The sequence below is a fragment of the Molothrus aeneus genome, chromosome 2 (assembly GCF_037042795.1).
Source record: "Molothrus aeneus isolate 106 chromosome 2, BPBGC_Maene_1.0, whole genome shotgun sequence".
NCBI lineage: Eukaryota > Metazoa > Chordata > Aves > Passeriformes > Icteridae > Molothrus > Molothrus aeneus.
In genome coordinates this window covers 43447491-43464343 of record NC_089647.1, presented here as the reverse complement: position 1 = coordinate 43464343, position 16853 = coordinate 43447491, and the positions used below count along the sequence as shown (strand labels likewise).

Below are 16853 nucleotides of genomic sequence, written 5' to 3'. Positions count from 1 at the left end.
GCTGCCCCACTGAGTTGTTTATACCTGGCCGGGTGGGCAGGGCTGCTCTGCAGTTTGTAACCAGGCATGTGACATTTGGGCTGCTCAGCTGTGAACAGTTTGTGTGACTGGCTTGGATTGCATCCTGTGGAGATGGCATGGGCAGAGGAAGATGAGTGCTTGTTGCCTTGGACACTTCCGCAGTGTCAGGTGTAACTCCGGATTGTTCACTGTAGAATTGCACACTGTAATTTGAGCTGAGTTTCTTTGGTCATTGCCTGTTGCATGGTACAGGCTCTCTAGGGCTCTGGAAGCACCTGCTGATTCAGGACAATGCTGTGGGCCAGGATTTGGTGATCACAACCTTCCCCTGTCCAGTATTAGCGCTTGTGGGGCTGAATTTGTGGGTGTTAAGCATTCAGCCTTTTTTGTCCTTGTCTTCTGCCAGAATTGGCCATCCTTCCTCCCTCCCTCCTCCCATGTAAAGCTGCCATAGAAATGGAAGTTTCTGTGGAGCTAGTCCCCTGTCCAGCCCCAGCCCTGACCTGCCATTTGAACCACTCTGCATACATAACTTTTTTTCTCCCTGCACTACAGTTCATTAGACTTTAAACTTACAAAACATGTTTATCGAGAAGTGAACCATCTGGTCGGCTGTTAATGCTTCCAGCTGTGTATTGCTCCTTATGAAGAAATGTTATGGAGGGAAATAAAAGTATGGCTTTGTAAGGAATATTTTTTCCTACTCCGTGGTGCATTAAGTAATCAGTACGTGAGCTTTGGAAAGTTTTCTGTCTTTGATCTAATTAATATCTGGTTTGCATGATTTAGAATTCCATAGTATTTCAGAAACCTGTGAAAGTATTCTGTGAAAAAATCAGAGTTGCAAAATAGGAAAGTCAAAATTCATTTACCTGCTGGTATTCAGGCAATATTCTTCTTCAATTCTGCTTTTTAAATTTACTTTATTGCCTGCTCCATAAGTATCAGAAATCAGAAATAGCTGGAGAGACACGGAGTGTAATACACACTACATTTTCACCTAAGAATTTTGTGCTCTCTGAAGTGTCTTGCTTGTGTAGTCCAGATCAGAATTATTTCCAAATCTACTGTGTGAAAGGATTCTCTCGTAAGGCCAGTTAGCAGAAGCTGTGTGGTGGAGAGGACCAAAGAGGGGAATGCATTTCCTTGTTCTGCAGTAAGCCATGCTTATCCTACACAACAACTGATGGGTGCTGCCTCAGTCATGTCTGTCCTCTGCCTGTGGCATGGAACAATTTAGCTGCTTCTGTTGTTTCCAGCAGAAGTCTGTGGCCTTTGTGAGAGGTATTGGGTGAAGTCTGAGGACTCTGAAGTCAGAGCAGGCGATTTTGTAGCTTCAGAGTCTTTCAGTTTAGAGTGTAACACTTTGGATGGTGTTTATTATTGTTCTCAGGAGCAGCAATTCTCACCTGTGCCTGACTTCCTTGTTTGGCTGTGGAAAGTACATTCCTCTTCATCACCAAACTGATGGATGAGTTTGATCTTTCCACTCGGTTTGTTGTGTAAATGCTTAACTCTGGTGAAGTGCTTTCTCTGAAGGAGAGCTGAAGAGCAACAAAATGACTTCTCATGTTTTCTAATCTCCTCCAAATGTTTTACCTCAGACCTGTCTCTGCTCTTAGTTCTTATAGACACAGCCAGCCTGCAAAATCTATCATTCTTCTCTGGCAGTGAACCTTAATACTGGGACTCCATAACACTTACTTGTTAATGGTTGATTAATGATTTGTAGATAATAAAGCTCCTATCTGAAGTTAACAAACATCTGTGAGGGATTTATTTGAATGCTCTCACCTCAGCAGCTGGCTCACCTCAATATTTGTTGAAATTAATGAACAAGTGCAAAGTTTAAAAGGGCAGGAAATACTTAGAAGCCGAGTCAGTTTGTATTTTTATACCACTTTATATGTCAGGTGTCCCTGGTTTATATACAGGGCACTTTCATAGAATGTAGTGGCACTTTGGACAGACTTACTCTGGGGCATTTTAAAGTTTATTAATGCTATTTATTCAAAGAAACCATTGTGACATCTGGAGATGGCTATTTAGCCTTCAGAGGACTAAGGTTTTCAATGGTAGTGTTATGGTAGCTGTGATGACCCAAGCATGTGAGCAAGACAAGATGATCTAGTTGGAAAAACCAGTGCTTGTTTGTGCCATTGTCCTCTTACCAGTCCTGAAAGAGAAGCAAGTCTGAAAGTCTTGTGTGCTTAAAAGCTTGTCATCTTTTTCTCCTGCTGTATCATGGTTTCATGAACATTCAGCTTTCATTACAAATCTTTCCTTGCCTTGTCAATCATATAGAAGGAGTCACATGATACTCGGCCTATGGAAGAATTCTGGGATGGCTGTATGGCATGGTGGTGCACAGAAGGGAAACCTTGCTATAATCCATACCTCACTTGACTTGTACCTGCAGGCAGAAGAGAAACATAGTAAATAGTACAGATATTACAGTGGAATTTGGGCCCTTACATCCAAGAGATGAAGATATGCAGGCCACCGTTGCCACATTGTTCTTGTTTTTCTTCCTTTTTCCGCTCTACAGCTACTTTGTCATCACAAACTTGTGATGAATAGCCATGTAGAGACTCTTCACATCATCAGATGTACTCTTCAGAAGCACTTTGAGCAAGGTTATTGTAGAAATACATTGGAAAAGTAAGCTTTTGGTATTTTTCTTGGCTCATATTCAGGTGCAGAAAAAATAAATTTGATTGTTAACTCCGTTAATGTGTATGAAATCAGCAAAGGATTTGGGTTAGTTATATTTGTCCACAGACTTGTTCCACAGTTGTAATCTTCCTCTTACTTTTTCTTGGTGTCTTTTAGTGAAACCTGCTCAACTTAATGATACAGTTCAGTGCAATACAAATTACATGCTTGAAACAGAAATGTGTGAGGCCTGGATTTAAAGCATTGGGTATTGTCATCTCAAATAATTGACACAGAATAATAAAGACTTGTTTCAAGTAAAATTTTCAGCTTTTGTTCTGCTGTTGCTCAAAACAATTTTCACATGTGACAAAACCCAAGTTTTTGCTCTGCATTGGTGGTCTTCTGCTTGCATCTCTAATATTTCACAGGGACAGCCAAAATCTGTGCTGCAGCTGCCAGCAGCTTCCCCTTTTCTATTGCACACCTCAACAGATCTTTGAAGGTGATATTTTTACATGCTGAAACCAAGTAATATAATCTCACAATTTCTAAGTCTGGAAGACCATTTATAGATCTGTGTGTCCACACATTAAAGGTGTTAAAATACTAAAAATGTAACAACTCTTTTTTACAGTATGAAGAGTGTTTATGATATTATTTTGGTGTAAGCTGGAAGCACAGGCTGTTTTTAAAAAAAAAATCCCAAAGGATATTTTTTAGAAAGTTTTATGAATAAATCCCTAAAGAACCTGAAAAGGAAGTTCCTAAAATGTTACCTCTACTCAATTTTGTTATGTGGCTCTTATGGTTGGAGAAGGGGAAGGTAAAAGCTGGAGATTCGACAAGTTTCCAAGGTGTTTCCTCCACTTATTTACATAGAAGTAATGTTATGCCATTCACAGAGAGGCTGTTCTTCCTTCTTCCAGTGCACAGTAAGTGATTCTGGCATGTCATCTTCTAGGGGTCCTGTGCCAAAGGCTAAATATCCCAGATAACGAAGATCATATGTGTAATCTAGTAATACATTCCACTTGGCGCGAGGCAAATACAGAGTGTTCCCAGAGCCTTGGACATTGTGTTTTCAGGGTTTTAGTCAGAAGAAATGTGGATGATCCAAGCTATGGGACTAGAAGAAGACAAAAAAATAGAGACTTTTAATAAATGTAAATTGCCAGAAGGCCTTAACTGTCTCTTTTTCACGGGGAAGATGAGTAGTTGGTGTTTCAGGCAAAACTGACGGCAGGGACGAAGGGGACGAAAGTTCATTATGAGTAACCAGCTTGTTATATAGATATTCCAGCTGCGATAATTTTGCTCATTCTTCAGTCATTTCCATGCTGGTGAATAACTTTGCCTTGCAATGGAATCTCTGTGAGGCAGGTTTGGCTGGTGAGGCAATGGAGGGGGAGCGCGGGCCCCTGGGCCGTGGGCCGCGGCCATTATTACCTGCTGGCACAGGATGAGGCCCTGATGCAGAAGCTCTCCTGCCTGTGCCGAGGTGGGTGTTGCTCTTGCACAGCCCCCAGGCACCATGGCAGCATTTGCTGGAGCCTGGGCTGTGGATGGCACCTCCCTAGCAGAGGCCGCCCGTGCCAGGCGGAGGAGCGGCACCCTGGGCCAGGGCCACCATGGCCTGGCCGGCCGATGGTTCTGCTGCTGGTGAGGGCATGGCTTGGGCAGTGCCTCGCCAGGGAGTTTGCGGAGCTGAGAGGGGCAAAGGCTGTGCTACGTGTGCCTGCCAGTTTCCAGGTGTGCCTTCCACGTGTGGTCAGTGGGGATTTACCTCTGGAGCAGCTGCACGCCGCCAGCAGGGCTCAGAAGCAGAGCGGGAGTTGGCATGGACAGGTACGATCCCGGCTGGCTCCAGCCAGTCGTCTAAACTGAGTCTCCTATTCCTAGAGACTCCGTCACCAAAGCAAAGGAAGGTGTGTCTTTGCTTTTGGGTTTAATTCTTGGATTTAATTCAGCCTCGAAAAACTTGATCGGGATTTTTTTTCTGAGGTTTTTTATTTAATGAAAAGTTTTGATGTTTTAACATTTTGTGCAGAAATCTCTGTATGAGAGCTGCCCTGGATTTCTCCCCTCAATATGTCATGTTTCCCTATGTAAGGTAAACATATATGAATTTGTAGAAAAATAGTAATTTTTTAAAATTTGCTTTTTTGTATTTAATGCTCTTCCTTTTTAACGGAATTATAATTAAAACAGCTTGTGATGATATTCTACAAGTTGTCAGTTTCTAGTATATCTAATTCATGCTTGATTAAAGCTAATTATAACACTGGAGTATTGCTTCCTTAAACCATGTGTTTGAACACAAAAGTTACTTTTACATAATAATAGCTGAGGATAAAATTTTATTAGCTGTTAACAAGGTGAACTTTCTGAGGCCTCAGATGGCCTTTTAACTCAGATTGGCAATCCTGCCCCTCTGCTGTGTTTTTGTATTTTGTTTTGTGTGAGTGTATGTGTGCATATGTTTGTTTTTGATAAAACCCCTCAGTTCTTCATTTACGACCTACAAACTGGCTTTTAGCGATGTTTGTACATCTGGAGATCGAAATGATCTGCGGCTTTCAGAGATATGCTGCTTTTTTATTAAAAGGAAAGGACTAGAGGTAAGAATGAAGGCTTGGAATCAGGGTTTTGGAGGGATTGGAGTTTAAATAGGAGATTAATTTTACAATAAATGGCTAATAGTTTAACAGCAGTGCCTTAAGCCAATTCACTTTTGGAGAGAATTGTGGCAGTATGAAGACAGTGAGGGGCAGTGCTCATCAGGATGAGTGCAGGGCTCTGCTTGTCCAGATGTCTCAGTGTCCACATGTGCTTTTGGCTGCAGCCCATTTAAAGGACTTTTTGGATTAGGCCTTGAGGTCTGGAAGAATGCAGCTGTTGTCCAGCCATTGTGTATTGCTGATTTTAGACAATAAAATCTCTGCCAAGTGACAGTCTGGCCAAGCAGTTTGGGCAACAGCATACCTGAGGAAATCACAGACCAACTTGCTCAGTCTGCTTTGTGATCATTTATCTTGTGTAAACAAGCAGAAAGGCTCTAATGATGTGCAGGCTGATGTGCAGCTCGTGGTGCTCCCACCTCTGACAAGGGCCAGCATTAAATACCCTTTGGTCTCTCCGTGGCATTGCTTCTCCTGGTCCAGCTGTGTCCTCATGGTGCACAAAGCTGCTGGTGAGGGGTTTTTAATCACATCCTGGGAGTAACAGTCTGTATTTAGGTATTTTCTGTGCCCACTCTTTAATGTTTGAGTGCTGGGGGCTAGATCAAATAAAGGCTAATAAGCCTTGGGGGCAAGACTCTAAACCCATGACAGAAAGACATCATCTCAGAGGCTTCCTGACCTCTCAAGTGCCTCTGTTGTTTAGACACTGTCCTGCTGACCAGACAGCTTACCAAACACCTGGAGTTTTGCTTTTGCACATGCCAGTACAGCATAGCTGTTGGCAGCACTGAACAGGTAATTATCATCAAAAGGCACAGAGATGTGGGCGATCCTCTAACAGCTTTTCTCCCCAGCTCAGATCACTTCTGGAGTAGGAACCTCTGACTAATCTGCCTGAGTAGCTCTGTGAAAAACTTGTTGAATAAATAGGTGGGCAGTGAGTTATGGGAGCGCAAACAGGTGCGTGTGGCTCCATGCATGTTCATAAGGAATCTGGGTCACTACACTTGCCATAGCTGGCAGCAGCAGGCATATTAAGTAATCTCTTCACTGTAATAGGATAATTCCTGTGCTGTAGTACAAGTATCAAAATATAATTCAAAGCCTTGGAGGCAAAGCAAAGCCAGATTTGTTCCTGTTACAACTGGACAGGTGAAGTGACAGTCCTGTCTTCCATGTTGGCACCCATATTGGTCATCTCTCTTGGAGAAGTGGTTCTTACACACTGCAGCCAGTACAGGGGCTGAGCATGTCCTCTTTTCATGTCTGTGCTGGGGCTTTGTGGAGTTCACCCCACTGTGTCCCACAGTTCACAGACTCATAGGATGGCTTGTATTGGAAGAGACCTTGAAATCATCTACTTCTAAGCTCTTTGCCATGGAAAGGGACACTTTCCACTAGACCAGGTTGCTCAGGGCCCCATCCAGCCTGGCCTTGGACACTGCCAGGGATGGGGTAACTGCAACTTCTCTGGACAGCCTGTGCCAGTGCCCAACCACAATCACAGTATAGAATTCTTCCTAAGATCTAATCCAAACCTACCTATCTGAATTGCTTCTTCAATAATGGGAAAATCAGACTCTAAAGGGGAAGGGCTCTTGAGCAGTGAAACTCTGAGAGACCATGAGCAGCCTCACTGGTATTACCCAATGATTGAGTGGGGTGACTGACAGGAAGTAAACCCAGGCAGTCAACTAGAAAATGCCATTTCCCTGTTGAAAGGGCATGGTCACACCAGTGCCCTGCTCTTGCCCATCTGCAGCCTGTGTGACACAGAGCTGGACATGTTAGGGTCAGCAGAAACATGTAGGCTCACTGACAGCCATTCATGTTGGTCCAGAAGGGATTTCTAAAGATGTCTACACCAGTTTTTTTACCTCATGTGCACATCAGCTTTAAATTACCTGTTTCTGTAGAGATCTGCAGAACGTCCCAGCTATTTTTGGTCACCAAGAATTCCTGACTGTTACATGACCTGTGCTGAACTCTTGTAATACACTTTACAAGAAGATATATGAAAACACCTTTTGAATAAAAGATCAGTTTCATCTATGAGGTAAGTCAAAGTCAATGGAGTTGAGCCAGGCTTTTAAATGTTCCAGTTGTGATTAAGTAGGATTAATTCTCCTAATTGAAATTATTACTTCTCAAAAAAGTTAAGGTAGGACAAAAACTGTATCTCTTCAGCCAACTAAAATAATACTGGATCTCCTAGTGGGACTGAGATCCCAGAGTGCTCCTCTGTATGTCTCCTCAGAATGGGTAGGAAGGAGTTTCGTTGGTAGGAGTAAAGGTAGCCTGTGCATCCAGGCTTCTTGTAGGCCATGAGAAGCTCCAAAAGCCCAGACATCCATGGTGCAGAACTGTAGAGCTGAGTTGTTAGGTTTTGGGCTTTTCTTTCGCCTCAGTTCATCCTACTTTTTTTTCTTTCTTTTTTTTTTTTTCTTTATTATCTTTGTTTTCTTTATTTTTCCCCACAAAGGTCACTTTTTTGTGACCTTTTTTTTTTGGTATGAACAATAAGATCTCTGTTTGGGTAGACAGTGCCTGGAATGGCATTTCCCTGGTGCACCTGCAAAGAGAAAGTAACTCAAGGTGGTGCTGCTATGTCGGTCAGTAAAAGTGAGTGGGAACTGCAGTAGGGAACAGAGGATTGATTCTTCCAAAGGCCAAAAAGCTTTTATTGACTTCTGCATGTGAATATGTCCTCTCCCAAACGTCTCACTTGCTCAGGGGGCCACAGACCAAAACCCCTTGAACTTGCTGACTGACTGGAGAACACCCACACTGCAAGAGCTTTTCAGCAGGATTTACATCACTTGCCCTAAATTGTTTTCTGGTGGAAATAGGCAAAATATGACCAAAACGTGTGGTGCTAATTTATATCAATAGAAAATTTTGCCCTTGTGTTAAATTTTCAGAGTAAACACCTTGCAGCTGTTTATTAAAATAAAACAAAAAGCCTTGGAAGCAAACCAAACCACAAGTGTGTTTCCTGTCTCCAGCCTCCACACTGTGGTGCATGCTTGCTCTGCAGAGGATTGTGTCCTTTTGGCTATGTAAAAATTACTTAAGTGCAGCTTTGTTTACAGTTAAGCTGCCAAGCTTCCAGCCTGAAAAGTGTGAGGATTTTGTTTTAATGATGCATTTTACCCTACAGCTATGTGATATTTTACTGCCAGATTACAGAAAAGTAGTCTGTTATGTGCCTCAGCACCTGGAACATTTAGTGCAAACCACCACCTTATTCTCTATAGTAATTTTTATTATGTTTCATAAGGTTTTGACATCATGCAGAGATGATACAAGACAATTTTTAGAATCCTATTATAATTTAAGTTGGAATATTTTTCTCAATAAATATTGCATTAAAATGTGCACACTGAGTTTTAGAAGCAGAGGAGTCATATCCAATTTCATAAATATGAGTTTTAACCTTGATTTCTGCCCTAAAATGTAAATTAGTCAATTTATCTGAGTAAAGCTTGCTCCCAGTCCCAATTAACATATATCTTCCTTCCATTGTCCAGGCTTGTGCTTGCCCTGCCAGTGCTGAGAGTAGTTTGTAGCACATTTTGGTGGGAAGTCTTTGTGGCCCTGCTGGGACTCACTGCTTGATCTTGGGTATAATTTTCTGGAGTCCAGCTGGTTGCCTGCATAGAATGAGGACAGTCCTGTGCTGGAGGCTGTGAACTGAGGCTGATACTTGCCCCAGGTCAGAGGAGTCCCTATGAGATCCAGTGGCACAGTCCATAAGGGCAAATGCAGGGGTGAGGGGTGACTGCCCTGTATTTGTTCAAACACATTACTTGTAAAAAAGAAGCTGCAACCAGTAAAAAACACTTGTAAAGTAGAATCAGGCATTGTAAAATTTAGCAACTAATGCTCTTTGAAAAACCAAGCAGATATCACTTGTTTCAGGGTACAAAAGCTACTGTACCCCCAATGGTGATGGCCTAGGGGACTTTAAAGGAGTGCTGCAGAAAATAGACTTGCTATTTCTGGAATGCTGCACTGTTTTCACAAAGTGCTGCTTCAACTGCATAAAATTTACCAAAGATAACAGCATGCAAACATGCCCAGCATCCTCAGAACGAAGCTCCCTTGGCATAGCAGGGATCAATTGACAGCAGATTTTCAGAAATGGATTGGCAGCCCATGTGATTAAGAGAGTTTCATGCTTGTTTATTAAAGTCCCTTCTATAAATAGTCCGTGTAAGTTTACAACTGCATACTAGCCTTGTACTGGCCCACATCTTACCTACCGCCTTCCTGGAAAACACTCCTACCCTCCAAGCCCATATTTTTTGTGCTTTCTTTCGCCCTCCAAGTCTAATTATTATTTATTACAATAAAGTGCCATACAAATGTAGATGAAGTGCATATTCAGGGTCACAAAGATTTGAAGTGGGCAGATCCTGAGCACGTGGGTGACTCACTGAGGGCACTGGTTGTGGTTCAGAGGCAGTGACAGAAAGGAGCAGTTTGCACCTTTAAAAATGCAGAGGATTTTAAATCTCTATCTCTATATATATATCTATAGCTATATATATCAGCCTAAGTAGGGCTCTGAGCTGCAGATTGCTCCGTGTGGGTGAGCCTTGTCTGTGTTACCTCGTTCGTGGCAATGGGGGCCATGAATGCTCATCCCTGAGACTGGCAGGGCTTTGTGTGGTTGTGCAGAACAGGCAGTGGAGATGGGACAGGTTGGACTGAGCAAGTCATGGGAAATGGGTGTGGCTGTTGACATCCCTGTTTTCAGCACCCTTTTCCATCTATAGATGGTTTGTGCCAAGCCAGAACTGTCACAAGGACATCTCCAGATAGATAGCGTTATTGAGGAGTACCGTGTTGTATCTCCCTTTTCCATCTACAGCTGGGAATGATCAAGAACTTGATCAAGAACTTTCCATCTACAGCTCAATGATCAAGAACATTTGAGGGAATGTTCAAGAACTTACACAGGGCTTTGCTTGTTCCTCAGCTGTTTTTCAAAGACAAAGCCCCTTGCTGACAGATTTTGGAGGTAGGCCTGCAAATGGGTGTAGTGCAGTTGTAGCCTCCTTTCTCTTCACAGCTGTTCTAGCCTGAGGAGTGATTCTTCAAGCCATGTGCTTTAATAAGCTGCCAGCATGATACAAACTAAATTCGTCAGGAGCATCAGCAGGACTATCTCCATTGCCCTGTGTTCAGGCCTGAGCATGGGCAGTTGTTTTCAGTGTACAAGAAAAGCTCTTCTTTCATTTAGTTTCTCACTCTTCTCCTTTAGCATACAGAACACAATGATCTGTTTTGTGTGATTATTTTGGCAAAGTCTGGGATGATTTTTTCAAGTTGGCTATAATGCAGTTCAAGTCACATCCAGATTCCCATTTATGATGAAATTCATTGTGTATTGAAGTTCTGAAACCTTAACATTGCCCTTTGGTGCACTATAAGGAGGGCTGCAGTGTGAGTCAGTACTCACTGCTGAGTTACAGATTTGGTTGCGTTTTTTGTTCCACCTTATCTCACCTTATTTGGTGAGCTCTTGCACACCAAATTGGACCTGTTTGCTTTTGGTTACTTAAATAATTGTTCTCACTACCTTAGTAAGTTAATTATCTTGAATGTAAAACACCCTCTAGCCACAGGATAGATAACATGTCTGAGTGTTGACTGATTTCCAGCAGTAAACCATCTTGCCTTCCAAGCTCCAGTTAGCAGGTCCTGAATCATTAGCAAAAAGACAAGGAAACCATCTATTAAGCTCCTGTTGAAGTTCCTTCTCACAGGACTGTTTAGGAGCTTAAGGGTCAGAGTAGGAGGCACAGGAAAAAGTGCAAGTACTGTTACCTCATTTCCAATATAAGCTCTGTTAAGAAAGTGGAGGAACTTACCTTCTAGATCTTGCTTGCTTTTGGGGGTATCTCTGCTGGTCACAAATGACATGTTTTCCCTGACTGGTAATCCATTTTGGCAAAAATACATAATGTGGGCTGAACTGTAGGCATTAGGTGCAGATAGCTGCTGTTTTCACTAGCCTTGAAAGGATGTGGGTAGCTCCTGCTTCTCTCAGTGCGCTGCTCTAGCCCAAAGCTGTGATTCAGTGATGGTAAAGTACTTGACTGAGAGACACTGAAGTTGATTCATTTGCTTTATTATTCCTAAAGGATAAATTGCTTATTCTTTGGAGCCATGCAAAACTGGCCTTTGAGGTATACAAAGTAAGTCTGATGTCTCTGAACACGGTGAGGAAGGTTAGCAGATGCTCTGCTTGGTGTCTTCTCTGGCCTGTAGCCAAAGCAAGGTTAGATTTATGCTGCAAGCTGCAAGCTCTACACCTGTAGGCAGATCCTCTTCACTGTCTTCATAAATGACTTGGACACAGGACCTGAAGGTACCCTTACATCATTTTGCTGATGACACCAAACTGGGAGGAACTGTTTTACTCCCTGGAAGGCAGAGGGGCCCTGCAGAGAGACGTAGGCAAATTAAAGACATGGGCAGTCACCAACTGCATGAAGTGTAACGTGGGCAAGCACTGGATTCTGCACCTGGGATGGGGCAACTGTGGATGTATGGATTGACTGGGAAGTGAGACACTGGAAAGTTCCAGGAGAAAAGGATCTGGGAGTCCTGGTCAATGACAAGTTGAATATGAGTCAATAGTGCCATGGCAGCCAGGAGGGCCAGGCATGTTCTAGGGTGCATCAAAAGCAGCGTGGGCAGCTGGTTGAGGAAGGGGATTCTCCTCCTCTACTCCACTCTGGTGAGATCCCACCTGGAGTTCTGTGTCCAGTTATGGGGTCCTCAGCACAGAATGAACATGAACGTATTGGAGCCAGGAGAGGAAAGCCATGAAGATTACTAGAAGGATGGAACACCTCTCCTAAGAGGAAAGGCTGACAGTTGGAACTCTTCAGCCTGGAGAAGAGCTCTGTGGAGACCTTAGAGCAGCCTTTCAGTACCTAAAGGTGGCCTGTAAAAGAGGTTTCCTTAAGGGGTGTTAAGATACCCCATGCCTGGAAAGATTCAATGTCAGGTTGGTCAGGGTTCTGAGCAACCTGATGTAGAGGAAGCTGTCCCTGCTTGGGATGTTGGACTAGATAACCTTTAAATGTCCCTTCCAACCCAGGCTATTCTGTGATTCTGTGATTGAATGATTCTTGTCGGTCCCTTCCACGTCAGGACATTCTATGTTTCTGTGATTGATTGTATGAAAACTGGAAAGAACTTCTGGTCCTTACTTGAGCTTCAGCACCAGTGGAGGCATGCAGGATTTATACCTACAGTACATAGTTGTGAAATGATTTCAAAGAATCAGTATTTATGTACTTAGCACTTTTTCAGAATTAGATCCATTTAATGGCCCGAAAAATCACTGAGCCATTAAAAACTGAACTGCAAAAATACTTCTCTCATATAAATCCCTGTGCCTGAGGATATTGCTGATCTGCATTTTCAATGTAACAACACTTGGGTTTCATTCATGTCTTGTAACAAAGGAACATTAATTGAGAGGATCAAAAGCCTGCTTTCCAAAAGACATTTTTGTCACTGCTGACATGAATTTCCTCCATGTTCCTTGTTCCTGGGGCATTAGAATATTCTGGCTAAATTAATGGCTTTGATTTTTTTTCCACTTTGAAGAAAATATTGGCACTTCTTTTTTTTTTTTTTTTTTTTTAATAAGGCTTATCAGGTAAGGTCTAATATTAGTGTATGTAAGACTGCTTATTAGAGTTCAGCTGACAGATGTGCTTGAAAGGCACTGGCTCAAAAGACAGTTCAATTCACTTGATCCTTCTGGCAGTACTAAACCTACTACATCTTCATTTGTGTACCAACATGGCAAAGATTTTGCTTAGTGTAATTTGAGGGGCTCCTGGGCTTGAATCATGATGTAGAAAACATACAAATAGGAATAATCAAACAGAATTGCCTATATGGAGACATAAAAGCCAGACCTTATGATTGTAAGAATGCGTCCAGCAGTGTAACATGAAAAGGGTTTTCCTCGCATTTGTTGTTACTGGGTTCAAGTACAGGTGAGTGTATTCCTGATTTAATCTTTCAGGTAAAAGCCATGCATGGCTTTCATGCAGGTGGACTCATCAGCATTCCTGAATTCTGCTTGAGTTCCTGTGCCAAGTGCTGCTAGGGAGTTAATGAATTGGAGTCCAGTTACCTAACACTTGATGAACTGGTGGGCTGGCAGTTTCTAGTCCCGTGGGTGTGGCAGGGTAGAAGAGGTGCTTGTTGTTCCCCTGGCTCCTGTTGCTGGCCACACAGTGTGTATCCCTGTTATGCTGGACCAAAATTCCTCCCTCTGCTTTAACCTCCACACTCCTGGACACCCGTTCTGCATAGGAATGACCAAATAACTTAGGTTTGCGTTTTTCATTCTGTAAGTCATTCCTCTTCTTTCTCTCTTACCTGAAGGGGTAGGTAATGAAAGACAAGATTAAGACACAGTTTAAGACAAAATAAGTTGAGGAATTCTTTTAAAAATTGAAGATTTCCAGCCATAAAGGGGAATCCAAGGCCCTTCACAGCAGGTAGGGATCCTTGCCAGCTCTTTATACATCAGTGAAAGTGTGTCTTGCTAATGTAGGCCAATCTTGGAGCTTATCCTTTCTCTCCCAGCTGTCAGGATTTCCTAAATAACTTTCTGCATAATCCAGCCACAAGTATCAAGGAGAGGAGGGTCATGAGTCATCCAGGCTCTAACATAGGTACAAGGTTTATGACCTTCTTTGAAGGTTTCCTGTGCTTGCTCTTGTTTTCTTTCATTTCCCCCCACGTTTGTTTTGTGACTTTTACCATATAAGCTCCATTTCTTGTCCCAGAAAAGTCTTTAGGTGTTTGTCATCCGTTCCAATGGGATCAAGAATAAACTGGAATTGCAAAGTTGTTCGTTTCAGCCTGCCCTTGCCGAGCTGATCCTGCCAAGTGTTTGCTTAATTTTTTTAACAAGAAAAAAATAAGTAAATTATATTTGAATAAAAATTGAACTGATTTGTTTTGCCAGAGGGAAATGGTTCATTTGGAGGCATCTCTTGGGAAAGCAAATAATTGCAAAGTTGTATTTTAAAATCATGGGTAAAGATACTGATGGTACCTGGATTTAATCCAGAAATTCATTATTTAAGGTACACCAGGGTATAGGAGACCCAGGTTCAGTTCTCTCAGCTTAGTATGAGAATTTGAGGCCATGCCTCTGGCTTTCCAGACCTGCTACAAGCTTCTAGAGAACCCTAGAGAAAGAGTATCCTCCTCTCAGACCCTCACATTCATTTGGTGTGGCTCCATATAAATGGTCATTTGTTAACAGCAAGGCTCAGAAGGTAGGGATATCCTGGCTGGGTGAGTAAGCTGACCATCATGCTAGAGAAAATCTGTTTCTGCTTCAGTAACTATTCAGCTGCTTTATGTAGAACAGTTAGATCAGGAGAGTTTGAGAGAATCATGTCTCCACCCTGTGCTGCAACTTACTCAATACCTCCTTTGAAAAGATCAGTGTCTTCTAGGAGAGAGCCTGGTATTTCCCCCACAGGCTTGGGTTTGGATTACCCAGCAGCCTCAGATGAGCATTGCTGTGCTCCAGCCACACAACCAAACCCTGTAGCAGGAGCTTATTCAGTGCTTCTGGGTTGTGTGCTAGAAGAGAGAAAGGCTGAGCAGCCTTCTCATGTTGATCTAATACGTGGTGTGTCTCTAGCAAGGTTCAGTAACACCTTATATTTGTCATTGTTTCTCAGTAATTTCTGTAAATGGCTTTTAACCCTGAGTATGAGTGCTATTCTGATCAAGGTGGGTGTGCAGTTCACTGTTCATCATGCATTATGTGTCCTCTCTCTATTTGGAGAGCCTACAGGAGATGAAATATTTTCTCCAAGACTTCAGTTCAAATTGAAACAAATACAAATAGCAGAAATGGGGAGTCTATATTATTGTCCTTTGCTAAATGCTACTCATGCTAAATGCTACAGCTACAGCTTTTACAGCTTGGGCTCTAAAGGTTCAGTGAGGACAGTCCCTAACAGATTTTGTGTCAGAATCTGACTGCTGAATTATCCTGTAAGTGCCTCTCACATTTCACTGAAATGGGGTCAAATAAATTACTTTTTGGCAGCAGGTATGGGAAGTCACTGCCTGATTCTCACTCTCAGGCAAGTAGCTGATTTGCTTTCCTTTATTCCATTTATTTTATGTCCTTTTGCAGGGAAGGCTGCTTGTCCCCCATCAGCCCAGAGTCATGGCCCCTTGTGCAGTCTTTCATATGCCACAACCGAGTGCTCATTCTGGACGGCCACGTGCAGCTGAAGACGAGTCTGCAAACCCAGGAGCGACACCTTTTCCTCTTCACAGACCTTCTGGTTGTTGCCAAGTCCAAGTGAGTAAGGCTCCTCAGGTACTGCTCCTGCAGAGCAGACTTTTTCTTCAGTGGAACATAGCATGGATTTCCAGAATGCTTTTATAGTAGCAAATCTTCCCAAATCATAAGGAAACATTTTATTTTGACCTCTCCAGGGACCTTTGAAAGCCTCATAGCCATAGAGGAATTTCAAGATGCAACATTTTATGGAAGCATCAGATGTTCTTTCATATATTTCTTGTTTTTTGTCACCTTCTCCACTTTGGGAGTGCAGTGTTACAAAAGACTCATTGGCACTCAGCTATGTCCAATGTGCTACTTCAACTTCTTGTTTTAGACAGGTCATCTTCATCCTGTGGGGTTTGGATAACACCAGTGGTTGTGTTGTAGAGGGATTAGAGGTTTTAACCCTTACCTGGAAGCTGCTTTGATACACACCAGGCATGAGCAGCTGTATAAAAATAATAAAAAATATAAAAAATAATAGAGATTGCAGGCGGCATTGCCATGTCTGTCTCTGTAGGTTGTCCTCTGCCAGAAGAAAGGAGTATGGGGAAGGGGAAGCCATGCTGAGCAGTCTGGGTAGTGTTCATGTGTAATCAGGCTTGCTGTTGAGCTCTGATTATTCACTCTACCATTCACAATTAAATCACATTTACAAGCTGTGTCGAGCATGCCAGCTTCATGCGGCATTTGTGGTTTAAGGCAGTTTTATAGGGTGCTTTCACTTGTTGTTATGGGTTATGGAGAAATAATAATAAAAAATCCTGATGTGGCTTCACTCTCTGTTAGGCACTGTGTTGTGGTTTCACAGGGTGGGCAGTCTCAATGTGAATCCTGGGCTTTCGCAATGTGTCATTTTGCTTAAGCAATTGTTTCAGGGGCTTCTGGGAAAAGCCAGAAGTCTGTGTTTTCTGTAGAAATCCGAGCTGTGTCTGTTTGAATCACACATAGTAAACATAAGCCCCCCAGCTGAACTCCCTCACTTGATGTGCTGTGACAACACAGAGGATATTTTACACAAAACACGTTTCGCTATGGGTGGGTGGAGAACATAAGGATGTTTAGGGGAAATCTTGGTGTTCTACCAGCACCAGCAGTAGCAGCATTGTTACTGTACTGATTTTTGTTTG

General features: G+C 42.7%; 1 protein-coding gene across 3 annotated transcripts in view; it reads left to right on the top strand.

The window, feature by feature from the left end:
• Positions 1-16853, top strand: part of ARHGAP20 (Rho GTPase activating protein 20) — a 56474-nt gene that overhangs the window by 10345 nt on the left and 29276 nt on the right. For all 3 annotated transcript variants that reach the window (XM_066544779.1, XM_066544777.1, XM_066544780.1), the window contains exon 3: positions 15568-15738. In XM_066544779.1, the coding sequence (XP_066400876.1) occupies positions 15568-15738 (171 nt within the window). The remainder of the gene's footprint in view (positions 1-15567; positions 15739-16853) is intronic.